The sequence below is a fragment of the Furipterus horrens genome, unplaced genomic scaffold (genome assembly GCF_987537825.1).
Source record: "Furipterus horrens unplaced genomic scaffold, mFurHor1.1.pri manual_scaffold_10, whole genome shotgun sequence".
Classification (NCBI taxonomy): Eukaryota; Metazoa; Chordata; class Mammalia; order Chiroptera; family Furipteridae; genus Furipterus; species Furipterus horrens.
Window position 1 is genome coordinate 29,207,225 of NW_028327180.1, and position 16,241 is coordinate 29,223,465.

The 16,241-nt window shown below is 35.4% G+C and overlaps 1 protein-coding gene across 3 annotated transcripts in view; it reads right to left on the reverse strand.

The window, feature by feature from the left end:
* Positions 1–16,241, reverse strand: part of NEK1 (NIMA related kinase 1) — a 113,045-nt gene that overhangs the window by 68,246 nt on the left and 28,558 nt on the right. For all 3 annotated transcript variants that reach the window (XM_090288859.1, XM_090288858.1, XM_090288857.1), the window contains exons 12-17: positions 10,377–10,436; positions 10,078–10,137; positions 9,931–9,978; positions 9,684–9,755; positions 4,161–4,324; positions 393–495 (exon numbers count right to left, since the gene is read on the reverse strand). In XM_090288859.1, coding sequence (XP_090144985.1) covers positions 393–495; positions 4,161–4,324; positions 9,684–9,755; positions 9,931–9,978; positions 10,078–10,137; positions 10,377–10,436 — 507 coding nt within the window. The remainder of the gene's footprint in view (positions 1–392; positions 496–4,160; positions 4,325–9,683; positions 9,756–9,930; positions 9,979–10,077; positions 10,138–10,376; positions 10,437–16,241) is intronic.

The window sequence follows — 16,241 nt, forward strand, 5'->3', positions numbered from 1 at the left end:
ATTATTTCCCATTTTTCTTTTTATTCTGCTACTAAAAAGTATTTAAAACCAAAAGTATATGAGGAAATAAAATGAGCAATAATGTAAGAACTAATTTATTCAATATAAATACCTGGCTTGCTATACCTACTTCAACTCTTTTTATAGGAAAGATACAGCTGTGAACTTACTCTCAATTAACCAAATCAACAACAGATTTTTACCATTGGTATAAAAGAAATAGCAGAAGAGGGGTTTAAATAAGTTAAGATATATCATAACTTTATACTCTGCAAATGTTTAGAGGAATTGTTTATAAAACATTACAGTTCTTTTCATTTATACCTACCTTATTCCAGACCTTCACTTTGAATACTAATATGTTCAAAAACCTTGAAAGAAAAAAGTCATACCATATGTCCTTCAGCACGAGCTTTATTCCGCCTTGCTTCCCGTTTCCGCTGTAAGAACTCTTCCACTTGTTGAGCTCTTTCCACAGCTAGCTGCCCCTTTTGCCTGAGTAGTGTGGACAAATAGCAAAGTCAGACATTCTGAACATTAAATATTCTATAGAGTTAAAAATTATTCTAAATACTTCCTTTGTTGCAGAATATGAAGAATGGCTGACATGAAATAATAACTTCCTCTGTAATGAAGAAATACCTATATACACAAAGGACATATGCTGCATCCAGCTCAGATGGACCTCATTAATCCTAAGAGTTATACGGTGCACAACATGACTGGCAGAGGACAGCACATGTGTACTACAGAGGCACAGACAGATTTCTCTTTCATTATTCTTAATCTACTCAAGCTACCATGACTTGGCTGGAGTTTCTTTCTGAATTTGGTGATGGTGGAACTAGATTAAACTTTAGCTGCCCAGATATATTTGAGAGTAATAATAAAAGGATCTTGACCGCTGTAGAGATGATCTGATCCTAGAAGATTCCATGATGGAAATTTCACAAGAATCTCTCTTAAGTACCACATGAGGTAAATGAACCTTAGGCCGTGCTCATTCATAGCTTCGTGGGGAAACAGATTTTAAATTTTTATAGCTTAATTTCATTTCTAAAATATTTTTAAGTTTCAGTTAGTTAACAAAATATGCGAAAGAAATGATTATTTGGGGCATAAAAATTGGAACTGTTTAAATCTAATGGAAGACAGAAAAAGCATTATAGCATGTAATTTTCAGAGCAAAACTTAAGATGGGGTCCTTAAAAAAGGCTGTAGGAAGTTTGTGTGCTGTAGTAGCCAAAATTTGAGTAGAAGTACAGGCAATAATAATAACTCACTCATCTTTGTCCCTCAACTCCAAAGCTAACTATGCTATGAATTCTATGATAACTGGGGGTTGAGTTGTATTTATTTTAGTGTCTCATATATTTGGCATGGTAAAAGGCACAATATATATTAGAAGTTCCATAAATGTTTGTTATTGATAGTTTTTATTTGTAGTCTAGACTCAACATGTTAACACTTTTTAGTAATTGTCAGAGAAAGCCACAAAAATATAATTGGAAAACATTTTTAAAAATAACTGTGCTATTAATTTTCTCCTATTTATTTTATGTTTTCATAGTTTTGATATTCAAGGAATTCAGACATTGTTTTTTAATATATTTTTTAAATTTCACATATATAACTTTTTTGTTTTTCATTTTTGAAATTAATATTCTACTGCTTTAATTTTACTTCAACACTGATTAAATAAGAATCTTAGATATATTTTATGGAGTTCTAAAATAAGCTTTAGTTGGAAGCTCTTGACATTCTCCTGTAATTAAGTATAGCCTAAAATAATTTTATGTGTCTATAAGTAGAAGAGATTAAATAAGAGTAACCTTGTTAAGATCTGGAGTAGTACAGACTTCTATTTAAAACAGTAAAGAATTTGACCTAGGTAGCAGATACTAATATATGAAACAGGCAAGGCTGTATCTTGATCAGCCATAGCCCCATTTATATAAAGCTGGGCCTAAAAAGGGCAAATTTTTAGAGGGAGGGTACAATGCTCAGACTGTCTACTGCAAAACCTGGGGATACAGAGGGCCAACTGCATATGTATTTTAAAAAATTCTATGTATAAGTGGACCGGTAAGAGTTCAAACCCCTGTTGTTCAAGGTGTGTGTGAAAGTTCATTCAGCACTTGGTATGATGTTTAATTTTTCAAGTACCCCAAATTTTAAAACTTTATTACCAACTAAATCAGTAACTTTTTAGCCTGTTCAAGAAGCTGATAAATCTTCATAAGAGAGTGTTGAAGGAGCTGAACTCTACAGTCAGATGGACTTAGTTTAAACCCCAGCTCTAACACTTACTAGGTATCTGACCATGCCCAAGTTTTAAATCTCTGTAAGTCCTAATTTCTTCATCTTTGTTGCCCTGGCTGGTGTCGCTCAGTGGATTGAGTGCTAGCCTGCGAACCAAAGGGTCACTGGGGCACATGCTTGAGTTTTGAGCCAGATCCCCAGTTGGAGGCGTGCAAGAGGCAACCACACATTGATGTTTCTCTCCCTCTCGTTCTCCCTCCCTTCCCCTCTCTCTAAAAAAATCTTTTAAAAAATAATATCTGATTTAAAGGATTGCTGTGATGAATGGATACAACTTGGTATGTAATAAGTGTTCCATAAATAATATCTATCATTGATAATAATTCCAATGCAACAGAAGACAACGTATATTATATATTTGAGTAGAGCTAAGCCCACCAAAGTTTATAAATGAAAGGATAATCTCACAACAAAAAAATGGTTTAAAAATTGAAAAATTAAAATACTGAAACTTTATCTGATGCTCAAAAGAGGACTGACTAGAACATGTGGTACAGTGGAAGAGGTAACTGAGATACACAGCTATTTAAGAATATATGAAACTCAAGTATAAATATATGCAAACATTTCAAGCTTATAGTAAGAGATTAATGCAATGGCCCGATATAGACCATTATTTGTCATTTCGACTGTGAAGAAGCAAGAAACATTCTGGACAATGAACAGTGTAAAGAAGCAAAACATAGTTTTCCCTATTTTTTTATACTATACATACTTATTTTAGGAGATATGATTAAAACAAAACAAAATAAAGCCAAACCAATTATATATTAGAAAGATCAATAACACTGAAGAATAAAATCCACACATAAAATTTGCTTTGCCATCTCATAAAAAATATACTTTTATGTGTTTGTATAGCCTTCCTTTCTCAATAATGGAGAATCTACAATTAGCTTAACACCTCAAATTATTGCATATAATTCATAAGGTAAATTTATGTTTGCCTCTGCTCAACTACCTTTTAAACATCTTTTCTAATGGGGGGCAACATAAAGGTTTTTATTATACTCAAAAGTATTCTCCTTCAAATGACAAGGAAAAAGCAATGTACCTAAATTTTCAAGAAAATGATATTCTGAAAACTAAAATGTTTTATAAAAGAAATAGGACCATCTAAGAAAACACATATGTATACTTAAGAAAAAAGAAACTACGCAAATTAAAACTATTGACTGCTACCATATTAACTTAATTCAACAGAAGAAAAGGAAAAATCTGATGAAGAGGATCACAGTCATAAATCAGAGATCACTGTGAAGAGAAAACAAGCCACAACAACAAAGAGGAAAGTGGAGTCTAAGTGATGAGGAAAAGGAAGACAAAAAAGGTATGCTTTGTAGTTTTGCATAGAGTGTGATTCCATTTAAATATATTCTGATTTATTTAAAACAAGTGGATGAAGTTATTACCACCATATGTTAGCTCAAAGTTATCACATGTTCCTTTAAGTAGTACGTTCAGCTACATGTTTGCCATATGTAATCAAAAAACAAATCTGCACCTGAGAAAATTACTGCATCCAGAAGGCATAGTCAGTGGAATCAATGGAGAAAATATTCACGAAGTGCAGATACTAAGCTAGACATGATATAAGATGAATTTATGAATCATCACAGTCCAACCAGTTTATATTGGTTCATTTAGACAGCCTTCAATCTCTTCAAAGTTTTTTTAATAGCGTCAACATTAGGAAAATAGTGATGACCTGAAGCCCATTAGGATATCGTAGATGTACTCCAGGTGGAATTCTTCTGTAGCTGTATATGCACAATGACTTTTATTACTTTCTCTGAAGCAAAGCATAAGCAGCTGCTACAGAGCATAGTCATCCATACCTTTCTGGAAGCCTTTGGCCATGTATTTTTCCTTTCCATTTAACTTCATTATTTTCTGCTCTTTGTTGCTGCATTTGATCAAAAATAGCATGATAATGTTCATACTGTCCTCGAGAAGAAAAAGGTGATGGGGCCACAGTCCCTCCACTGCCAAAAAAGGTAGCCTAGGAATTAAACAAACAGCTCTTAACAGGTCTATCTCATAATGCCTAAAACGCCTGTATTTTCCTCAAAAGAAAGAAGTGCCAACATTTGACTTATAAAAAGTAGTTATCTAATTTGAAAATATTAATAAACATATATCCTAAAGGAAAGTGTCTTTCTACTATAACCATTAACAATCAAAAGTAGTATACTTTGTTACTAACAATAATGTATAATTTAATGTAACAAAAAATATAAAGATGTCACTAAATTTATGTAAATATGGAAAAATCTGGTCTTAACAGGTTTTGAAACAAGATTTAGTGAACAATTTATGTGATCTCATTCTATTAAGTTTAAATACATACAGCTTATAAGTAAAGCAGAGCTTGCTTTTTAACACTCAAAATCATAATTTAACAAAAACATTTGCCCATTGTATTTAATATACCCCAAATCCTTCAGTTCGACAAGCAATGAAGATATAAACACCACTGAAATACTCTAGGTTTGAATAAAAGCAAAACAGCCTATCTATCCTTAAGCAGTTTACAAACACATTGGGAAACAAAGCACAAAACTAGAAAAACTTCATGCTTGTGGCAAAGGTATGGTAATAGGCACACTCTAAAGCAGTAGGCATTAAGAAAATTTACAAAATAGAAAAAATAACTGTCAGAAGTAAAAATCCCTAAAAATTAAAAAAATGAAAGAATGGAAAAATATATTGTTGAACCCAGCCTTGAAAGCAATGTAAAAAAGAGAGATTAAATAAGAGCCAGGGTATTAAAGCAAAAATAGACAATATATGTATATATTGTATTTGGGTTTTGGCAGCAGTGAGATGAATTAAGAAGACAAATAAAAATTAGAAGGAAGGCTTACAGGGAGCATTAAGCTTGGTATAACTAACTGCTATAAAGCCTGGGTGTTTGCGTTCACATAATATATAAACAACAGAAAGCAACTTCCTAGTAGGAGGAGCATACAAAAACAGTTTTTAGGAAGTTTAGGAAGTCCAATTATACATGATATCCAGGAAAAAAGACAGAACAAGGTAGAGGATTAATTAGAAGGCTTGTTGCCCTGACACGAAGCCAAGAAGCCTAAAAATAAAAAGGCAATAAACTAAAAAGTAAATGCTGAAGGGAGATCTGGATTTTCTGTGGGAATGACAAAGGATAGATAGAGGCAAAGACATCAGGCTGCAACCTCAGACACCTAAGAACACAAGTGCAGAGAAAACTCATAGATAAAAAACAGAGATATCAGAAAAGGGTAAGAGTTAAAAAGAAATAAGTATTACAGAAGTCATGTTACAGAAGTTGTGGTGGAAGAATTTCAGTGAGACCAGAAAATCAACAGCCTCAAATGCAGAGGTCAAAGCACTGAAAATAAGACTTAACTGCTATAACTGAAGTTGAGTGGTAGTGTTTAAAAAACCCATTTTATTGAAGTGATAAGAACAGAATCCATACTGCTGACAGTAAAGAAAGAAGAGCTTCCAAGTGATAACATCTTAAGGAAAAAGTCTGGCTAAGGAAAGATACAAAGAAACACACTAGAATCAAATAAAAGAAATTTCCGAGTACTCAATGAGATAGAATTTGTGTTAACATCCTGACAGAATAAGATGCATGCAATATTATTAAGAAAGCATAATTTTAAAAAATTTCAGCTCAAGATAAATACAGATAACTGATAAAAGATGTTTGAATAGCAAGAGATGAAAGTTGATAGAAATAGGTGAGATAATTAGGCAGGAAACTCCATCAAGGGGTTCCTCACACACATCTCCAAAATGTGAATCTCAAGGCAAGAATCAGAATCAGAATTCCGGTCAAAAGTAGTCACATCTCCTATGAGAGTGTTTACTCTGTACATTTAGTCTGGTGCTAATATCATCTTAACTTGAATTTGAGTGTTTTTTAATGTTCTACTTGAACAAAATTATGTAAACATCACTAAAGATTCCTATACTCAAAATAATGTTGAAAATACTATACTAGAATATTGAAGCAATATGATCTTTTAAAAATCACTTATTCACCAAATATAAGCACAGGTTGATGAATTTTGAAAAATATATACACTCATGTAGCCACTACCACAATCAAAAGCATATCCATCACCCCAGAAAGTTCCTTCATGCTCCTTTGAAGCCAATCCCTCTGTACTCCAGCAAATACCAATGGCTCTGTCATATAACTTAACTTGCCATTTCTATAATTTCATATAAATGGAACCATGCAGTATGTACTTTTGTGTCTGGCTTCTTTCACTAAGTATAATGTTTTGATTGTTTCATATTGTTGCATGTATTAACAGCCTATTCCTTTATTTTGCTGAATAGTATTCCAATATATTTTCAAACAACAGACACACTCTTACATACTGTGATCACAACATAATCAAATTACATATGTGGAATATTTCTTAATTTTTCTTAAAACGCATTTATAAGAGATAACATCAAAAATGGATAAAGTAAAACTGTCCCAAATTTTGCAGATAATAATCAAAGACAGTTGATTATTTATACAGTAAATGTCTTCTTATTTAGAGTTATATAATAATAGTATTAATTTTGAAATACTTCCCTTAATATTTAGTTTTTGTTTCATCTTTATTTGGGGGGTCTCCTTAATTTGATTCACATTATACTGAGCCTCTAGACCCTTATCAACTATACAGAAATCAAATTGCCTAAGAAGTTAAATATTTCAAACCCTGTGGGGAATAAGCACAGAAACTAATATAGAATTAGAGTCATGACAAATTTCTGTTAGGGCAAATAAATTACTTCATTAAAGCTAACTGAAAGCATTATAAAATTTATAAAGTAAAGCAGAAATCTGTTAAGTACATAGTATCTAACACTGTTGAAAAATTGTCTCAATTAGTTACCAAACAACTTTGATAAAACTGGACTTTAGGATTAAATACAGCTTTAGATATCATAGTGAGAAATTTTACTTCATAGAAGGAGATAAAGACAAAGAGAGAAGAAAAATAATAAAATTTTCAACACTAATCACAGACTTCATATAAAATACTTAACATTTTCTGAGGACCTACACTTCGGTAAGTTTTTACTTTTCAATCAGAAAAGGTATGATGTTATTTATTTTAGAATGGGCCAAATTCTGTCTGAGTCATTCCTTATCATTCAGGTCATAAGTTATAATTCACAGTCAAGTAGATAGTACAGTACAAAAATAAAAAAATAAAATTTTAATATAAAATTGTATTACTAAAGATTGTATAAGTCTACATTAATACAGAATTACAAAAACAGACTGTAAGAACGGAGTCACTCAGAAGGCCATTAAGATGCGGTGAGCAGGAAAAAAGAAGTTTATTGGGAGAATCAGCAAGTGGGGAGGGAGCCGTGCTGCTGGTGGCTCGGACTCCGAATTCCTAGGGGAGGAAGAGGTTGCTTTATAGGCGAAGAAAAAAGGAACTATTGAGTTTAGTGGCTGTTTGGGTATCTCGCAGCTGCAAGTACAACGGGCTGATCAAGGCCAAACTTGGCTGAGTTTGATGAACCCTGCTATCTCCCAGGCTGCTATAGGCGGGGAACTCCCGGCCCAAAATATCGTTATCTCCCAGGCAGCTGCAGGCAGGTGAGGGGAGGGCATGGGAACTGAGGCTGTCAGAGACTGTTACTGAATTACTATTGGTACGTAATAAAAAAGAAACCTGTGCATCTTAAAAGACTGAAAAACAAATGAAGAAAGGCAGAACAGACTATATATGTTTACATAAAACAGACAAAGCAAAGTTTTAGTCATATCATAACTTTTGAAGAAAAGAAACAAATAAAAATGCAATTCGACTTGACAAATAACCCATCCGGCACCTAAAGACTGAGTTTAATGAGCATGAGTCAGAGGAATTCACAGTTTAAAGACACACTGACTAACAACTGATTGGATGGTGTAAATTAAAATTACAACACAGAGTAACAACACTGTGTTCACTTTCACTGCTTTGTAACAAATGACCACAAATGTAGCAGCTTAAAACAATATCCACTTATTATCTCACAGTTTTCCTGGCTTAGAAGCCTGGGTATGGTTATCTGGATATCCTGCCCAGGATCTCACCAGGCAAACATCAAGGTGTCAACCAGGGCTGCAAATCTCATCTGAGGCTCAGGTCTTTTTCCAAGCTCACTGGTTCTTGGCAGAATTCATTTCCTTGTAGCTGTCATGGCGAAGATCACCCTTTTCTTGCTGGTTATTGGCCAGAGACGACTGTCAACTCCTAGAGGCCACCTAACTTCCTTACCATGGGAATGTTTGCTTTTTTCTAGGCCAGCAAAGGCATATCTCTAACTTCTCCCGTTCCAGTCCGCCATGAGGCAGTCTTATAAAATGTTAATGTGATGGGACTGACTATCCCATCACCGTTTGCCATAAAATAAAACTGCTGCTGTACCAGCACATTCACAAGTTTCACCAATACTCAAGGGGAAGGAAAAACACAAGGTGTGTACACCAGGGGTCAGGAATTTGGGGGATCATGTTAGATTTCAGCCTATGACAAATATGTAAGGAATGCTAAAAGAGCAAAAGAAGAAATGAAATATAAAAATTGGAAGAACAAGGAAAAAAACAGGAGTTAACATATGAGACCTTGCTAGCCAAGCTCCAGGCACTGTTTTGAACTTTTTCTTTTTCTTCTTTTTTTAAATGAAGAATTTAAGGCTCAGGAAACTTAAGCAATTTACATAAGGTTATGTAGTCTGGATCTATCCAAAGGAAATGTTTGAAGTAAGAGGTCTAGGTAAAGTGTTGGCTAGGTAATTTGTTATTTAATAACCGCTTAATGATTAGCTAAGTAGTTAGCTACTTTGAGTTGGAGGTGGAAGTGCAAGTGAGGAGGTAGGAAAGAGTACTGTCAAACAAAGAGAAATACAAGTACAAAGACAAAGAGATGCAGCAGACTGCATGCAGTAAGGAAGCTGTAAGTACGGTCTTCAGTTCAGCATGACTAGAGCATATCGTCCGTGGTAGGGAATGAATGGAGGTAAGCTTAGAGAGACTGGCAGAAACCAAATTAATACCGATCTTCTGAAAACTTAATCTTTGAGGCTATACAAAGTTACAGAAGGACTCAGGGCAAAGGTATGACATACTGTGTTTGATTTTTAAATAGATTTCTCTGGCAGGAATAGTGTATCACGTATTAGTTATCAATACATGTTATGTATCAAACACATGCAATAAAACTAAGAATTCATAATGGATGCTGAAGAATTCTAGATAAGGCATAAATGTACACAAAAAAGCCAGTTATATACAGTTTAAAGAGCAAAGTGAAACTAGAAAAAAACATGGCAGTAGTATATCTATATTGGTGTCACACGCCTACCTTTACTTCACCTCCTCCAGCACTTAGCACGTTTCTCCAGCCTTGTTCCCTGGCCCTATTTATTCTCTCCAACTTTTGGGACAAAAGAAACAAACAAAACACCATTTCGAGTATTTAATATAAAATATATAAAATACATTCAGTAATGAAATGGAAATCAGTGTCTTTCTTTAAAAAAATAAAAAAGTGTGCATGTGGTGGGGGAAGAGTGTGGAATACACCATAGAATAATGAGGCATCCTCTTACCCTTTCCTTTTCTTGCCTTTTCATCTGTTCAGCCTTCAATAAACTAATCTGTAACAAGTTTAAAGACAAACTTCTTAGAACTCTTGAAACTATTATCATTTACAGCTTGGCAAGGGAAGAAAAGTAAGAGCAAAAAAAAAAAACTACCTGATCTTTTTGTTTCTTTTCTTTATCAATAAATTCTGACCCTCTTTTTCTTGCTGGTTCCTTAAATAAAAAAAGAACATCTTTATAAATAATAATTTCTATTTTTCTTAGTTACGTCAGGAAAGTTAGTACACCAATTGTACTAATACCTACGGAGGTAAAAAAAGAAAAAAAAAAGTTAAAAGTATTTGTTTGAAAGAAATAAGGAGGAAAGGTTTGGAGGTTTTCTATAGCTTTTGCTTCTTTTCTTATAATTATTTTTGCAAAGCTTTAAAATACACAGACAGATGTCTTTATACCTCAAACATTTTCCTCCTTTCTTCTCCAGGATTCACCTTCTTCAATGGAATCTGATGGGCCTGGACAAAAAGTAAAACTACAAATTAGGTAAGGATTTTTTATCTACATTTGTATCTACATTTGTTTTCTACATTAATATACTTAAAGAACAGTAGCTTTTAAGCTTTTCCTAAAAGTAACCCACAGCAAGAAATGTATTTCACAGCCACTCCCAAAGTTTCATAAAATACCTTTACTATATTCAGAGGATTCTGTTACTTTCCATTTCATCACTTAAAAACGCTCCTGCTCTTCACCCACTAACATGATTTTGCCACCACTAATAGAAAGCAACCCACAGTTTTAAAATAGAGAGTGCTCTAAGGGCACTATGACTGAAATACAAGGAACATAATACAATTGTAGATAATGTTCTTCACAGTATTATAAACACACAGCATTTCAAAGCATGCTCTATGTATATAAAATTTAAACTACTGAGAAATGCTACCCAAGAGCTTTGTAAAAATACATATTCCTTCCACACATAGGAATATTATTTGGCAATAAAAAGGAATGAGGTACTGATATATGCTACAACATGGATACACGCTACAACCTTGTAGACGTTATGCTAAGGTAAAATAGCCAGTCACAAAAGAGTACATATTGTATAATTCCAATTATATGAAATGTCCAGAATAAGCAAATCTACATAGAAACAGAAGTAGATTAGTGGTTCCCTAGGGGTATGGGCGGGGGGTACAAATGGGGGTGAATGCAAATTGGAAAAAGATTTGTTGGGTGGGGTGATGAGAACGTTCTAAAATCGACTGTGGTGATGATCGCATAACTCTGTGAATACACTAAAAACCACTTAAGTCCAAACTTTAAATGGATAAAATGTATAGTATGTAAATTAAATATCAATAAAGTTGTTTTTTTTTAAAAATACATATCCCCGAAAGTTGCTGAACCATTATTTCTGGACCTGAAGCCCTGCATTCTATATTTTGACAAGTTCCACAGATTAACTCCTATATAACAGGCTCAATTCAGGTCTCAGAATTTGTGAACCACAACACCAAACAATTAAAAAATATTAGTGTGAATATTACAGATTCTTACTATAAATGACCAGGTTTTAAACGTATTATATTATACAATACTGTGGAACAAGAAGAGAATGTTTAAATAAGACACCTACATATGCTTAGGTAAGTTTCATGAAGTCATAAATTACATTCACTATTTGAAAGAATATATGCACCTTTATGTTCATTGCAGCATTATTTACAATAGCCAAGATTTGGAAGCAGCCCAAGTGTCCATCAACAGATGAGTGGATAAAACAGCTATGGGATATTTACACAACAGAATACTACTCAGCCTTAAAAAAGAAGAAAATCTTACCCTTTGCAACAGCATGGATAGACCTAGAGAACATTAAGCTAAGTGAAATAAACCAGTCAGAGAAAGACAAATACCATATGATGTCACTCATATGTGGAATCTAAAGAACAAACTGAACTAACAAAGAAAATAGAGACAGACTCATACATAGCGAGCAGGCTGACAGTTCGGTGGGGAGGAGCTGGGTGGTGGAGGAATGGAGCAAAAACAAAACAAAAACAAAGAACTCATGGACATGGACAACAGGGTGGTGATTGCAGGGGGAGGGGGGTGGGGGTGGTGGAAGAGGGTATATAGGTGGTGGTAAAGGGTAATGGGAAAAATAGAATAAAATAAAAACTCATAAAATAAAAAAATTATATTCACTATTTTATGTTCCATATTGCCTTACATATAAGATACTCAAATTAATAAAAATATCAAACTGTTCCTGTGAGATCACACAGGTATTTTCAGAACACTATGTCTATACAGAAGAGAAAAATATGGTAACATAAAACATTCACACTAAAAGAAATGTTTTTTCTTTTTAAAAATCAGAGCCAAAATACTGAAATGTATTCATGGAGTGCCCTCTGCTGGCTTAACCACTTCTTTGTCTTAACAGAAGCCTTTAAAAAATAACTGATTATTACAGGAACTAGAGCAAAAGTGATATGTAAGTATTTTATATGTTGCATAATAACAGTACATATTAGCTTAAATAGTTGCAATTAAAATTAAATAAAGATAATATCATTAAGCAGTATGATTTTCCTTATAAACTTTCTATTTTTAAGCTTGACAGAAAGTTAAAAAATCTAAAAGATGCTTTAGATTTTCAGGGAAAAATTAAGTCCTTTTTAAAGAAAGAGTAATGTAAAAACCCAAAAGCAAAAAGCTAATTTAAAAAATATTTAAAATAACAGATTTTTCCCCTTTAATTCCATTAATTGTTACAATTTGAAAAACTTTTCACACATTTGATTGTCACCTTTTTAAAAATTTATTTATTTGGAGATGGGGGAGGGAGAAAGAGAGAGAAACATTGATGTGTGAGAGAGACATCTATCGGTTACCTTTCACACATCCCCAGCTGGGCACCAGGCCTGCAACCCAGGCATGTGCCCTGACTGGGAATTGAACCAGCAACCTTTCAGTTCGCAGGCCAGTGCTCAATCCACTGAGCCACTGAGTCATATCAGCCAGGACTGATTGCCACTTCTTCTTTTTTTCTATTTTATTTCCCTCTTAAAAATTTTTTCCACTTTTTTATTGTGGTAAAATACACATAAAATTTACCAATTTAATCTTATTCTTAATCCTCACCTGAGGATATATTCACTGATTTAGAGGGAGGGAGAGAGAGGGAGAGAAAGGGAGGGGGAAGGAAATACAGATGTGAGAGAGAAACATCGATTGGTTGCCTCCCAGTCCCCCCTTCCTCTCTCTGTAAAGCAATGGAACAATGTCCTCAGGTGAGGGGGGAAAGCAGAGGTAGAAGAAAACAACTGATCCCTGGACTTAACAATATGGAGGTCACTGATGTCCTAGTCAAAAGCTGATGCATAACAGCTGTGACAAGAAAGCCTCAAGCGGAATGGATCTGAGAGAAAATGAGAGGAGAGGCACAGAAGACAGCATAAGCAATGCTTTGGCTAAGTTCTGATGTTAAAGGAAGCAGAGATACAGGGAAGTAGTTGGAAGGAGACATGAGAAATAAGGGAAGATGTTTTTTAGAGACTAAAGATACAACATACTTGTTTGCTAACAGGAATGACTCAGTAGAGAGGAGAAATACAACAATGCAGAAGAGAGCCTGAAGACCTTCAGAAAGCAAAAATAGTAATAGTAGTAGTAGTAGTAGTAGTAGTAGTAGTAGTAGTAGTACAAAAATTGCAAGGTTGACTATAATTGAGAACAGATCATCCAAAGTAATAGAAACAAAGACAATATTTCAAACAGATACGACTGACTGGCAGGAGTGGTCTTGAGAATGAAGGAAATTTTTCTTCCAATGTTCCTATTTTCTCAGTGAAATAAGAAATCAGCCGTTGAAGAATGAGCATGGAATATAGAAAGTAGTAGTCAGGGAATGGGATGTTTATAAAAGAAACTACAGAATAGTTGATATTACTAATAATATCAAATTTGATGGCATGATCATTGGAAGAGAACAATCAAGAAAATAAAAGGCCATGTACTATTGGAAGGGCCCTTTTTTTTTGGATACTGAAATCACCAAGAATTAAAGACAGTGGCAAGAAGAGTGACAATGCAGATGACCGCAACATGTAAGTACAGTAGTAGCTCTCTATATTGCGGTTCACTTATTGCGGCCTCACAGGATTTTTTAAAATATTATATTTAATTATTTATCACAGATTTTTCGCTATATCACGGGTTTTTGCAATATATATATGTATTTATATGTGTAGTATTTATGATTTTTTTTGAAGGAAAACTCTGACTCCAAAAAACCTCCGCTGCCTTGCGGCATACCTCTTCAGGGGAAAGGCTAAGGGAGTAAACCCCGACAGAAAATCCGGAGCCGGAGTCCCTAAGGCGGTTTGACGTTGTAGTCAACACAGGCAACTCCTGCGGCGCACCTGAAGCCAAGCTGTATTGACTCCGTCTTTCCCTTGGACCCTTCAGCTGCGAAGAGAGCGGGGGTCTGCTGCTTGGGCAACAGTAGACCCTCCATATCACCCTGCCCAGGCTCTGTAGCTTCAGCTTCACTGGAGAGGACACTCCAGCGTCATCGCAAGATGTCGATTCAACACGGGAGGAGACAGATACCGTGTCACCCCCGAGTTGGACTGCACAGCCATTCTCGGCGGTGCAGATAGACTTTTAAGAAGCTACACCATCGTCTCTCGAGACGGACGGCTGCCGATTTATGATTTTAAGATTTTTGCCTAAAAATTTTCAAAAAATATATAAAAATATATAATAAATGATTCTAACATTAAAAGAATATTAAATCAAAATAAAACACTGCACAATGTTTACAGTATGTTTTTCTTTTTTGCAGACACATACATTATGCTGAAAACGAGATGTACGCTCAAGCTCGTTTGCCTACGTGAGATTGTACATGGCACACGATTGGCTGATTGATGGAAGGCGACCAGTCAGAGCATTGTCTTGTGTATCCCGGGCACTGATTGGCTCAGTAACCGTAGCATCAGTCTGTCTGCTATCCCGCACTGTGCACATATGTTCAGCATCTCGCCTTGTCCACTTCACTCCTACCTCCAATAGCTGTGTGTACTTTTGCTCTACGGTGTTGTGTTTTGTGAAATTTTCCTTAAAGACTGAATTTATTGCAAGCCCTATGATGCCATCCAAATGTTCTGCATCTTCTAAGGATTCTGGCAGTGAACCCAAGCACCAGAGGAAGATGCTTACCATAAAAGAGAAGGTGGAACTTCTAGGCATGTTGAAGGAAGGGAGAAGCTATGCATCTGTTGGCCACCATTACGGGATCAATGAGTCTACAGTTCGCTATATAAAGAAGGACGTCAAGAATATCAGGTGTATGGCATCAGTGACTTTCAACAAAACAGCAAAGAGGGTGGTTACTTCCTGCAATAAGATCATTGTGAAGATGGAGTCTGCCTTAGCTGTGTGGATAACCGATTGCAGAAAAAAGAATATCTCACTGGATACAAACACCACCCATATGAAGGCCAAGCAACTGTATGATCGTTTAGCAGCAAAAAGGGATGATCATGATGGTGATGGGAATGAAGAAGAGGACAACGATGATGACAATGACGACGCTGAAGCAGGACCATTGAGTGCCTCTCCAACCAGACCAACCCCATTCAGTGCCAGCAAGGGCTGGTTTGACAAATTTCAGAAACGCTTTGGACTCTAGAGCGTTTCTCTGCACAGAGAGGCTGCCTCTGTGGATAAAGCCAAAGCCGAGGAGTACGTGAACATGTTCAAAGACATCATCAAGGAAGGAGGCTATAAGCCTGAACAAGTTTTCAACATGGATGAAACAGGCTTATTCTGGAAACAGATGCCGTCTCGCACTTTCATTATGAAGGAAGAAGCAAAAGCCCCTAGTTTCAAGGCCCAAAAAGACAGGGAAACTTTAATCATGTGTGGGAATGCTGCAGGCTTTATGATAAAGCCAAGAACCCAAGGGCCCTAAAAAACAAAAATAAGACTGTGTTGCCTGTGTACTGGATGCACAATCCTAAGGCTTGGATCACAAAACTCCTCACAACTGATTGGTTTCATCAATGTTTTATCCTGCAGGTTAAGGTTTATCGTCAGAGAAAGGCCTTGATTTCAAAGGGCTTCAGATAATGGGCAATGCTGGAGGCCATGCTGTCAACCTGATGTATGATGGCATCCAGATAAGACTTCTTGCTGCCGAACACCACATCGCTCATTCAGCCAAAGGATCAAGGCAATATTCACGCTTTTAAGGCACTCTACACCCCAAACGCCCTGCAAAACCTCGTTGAAGCTATGGA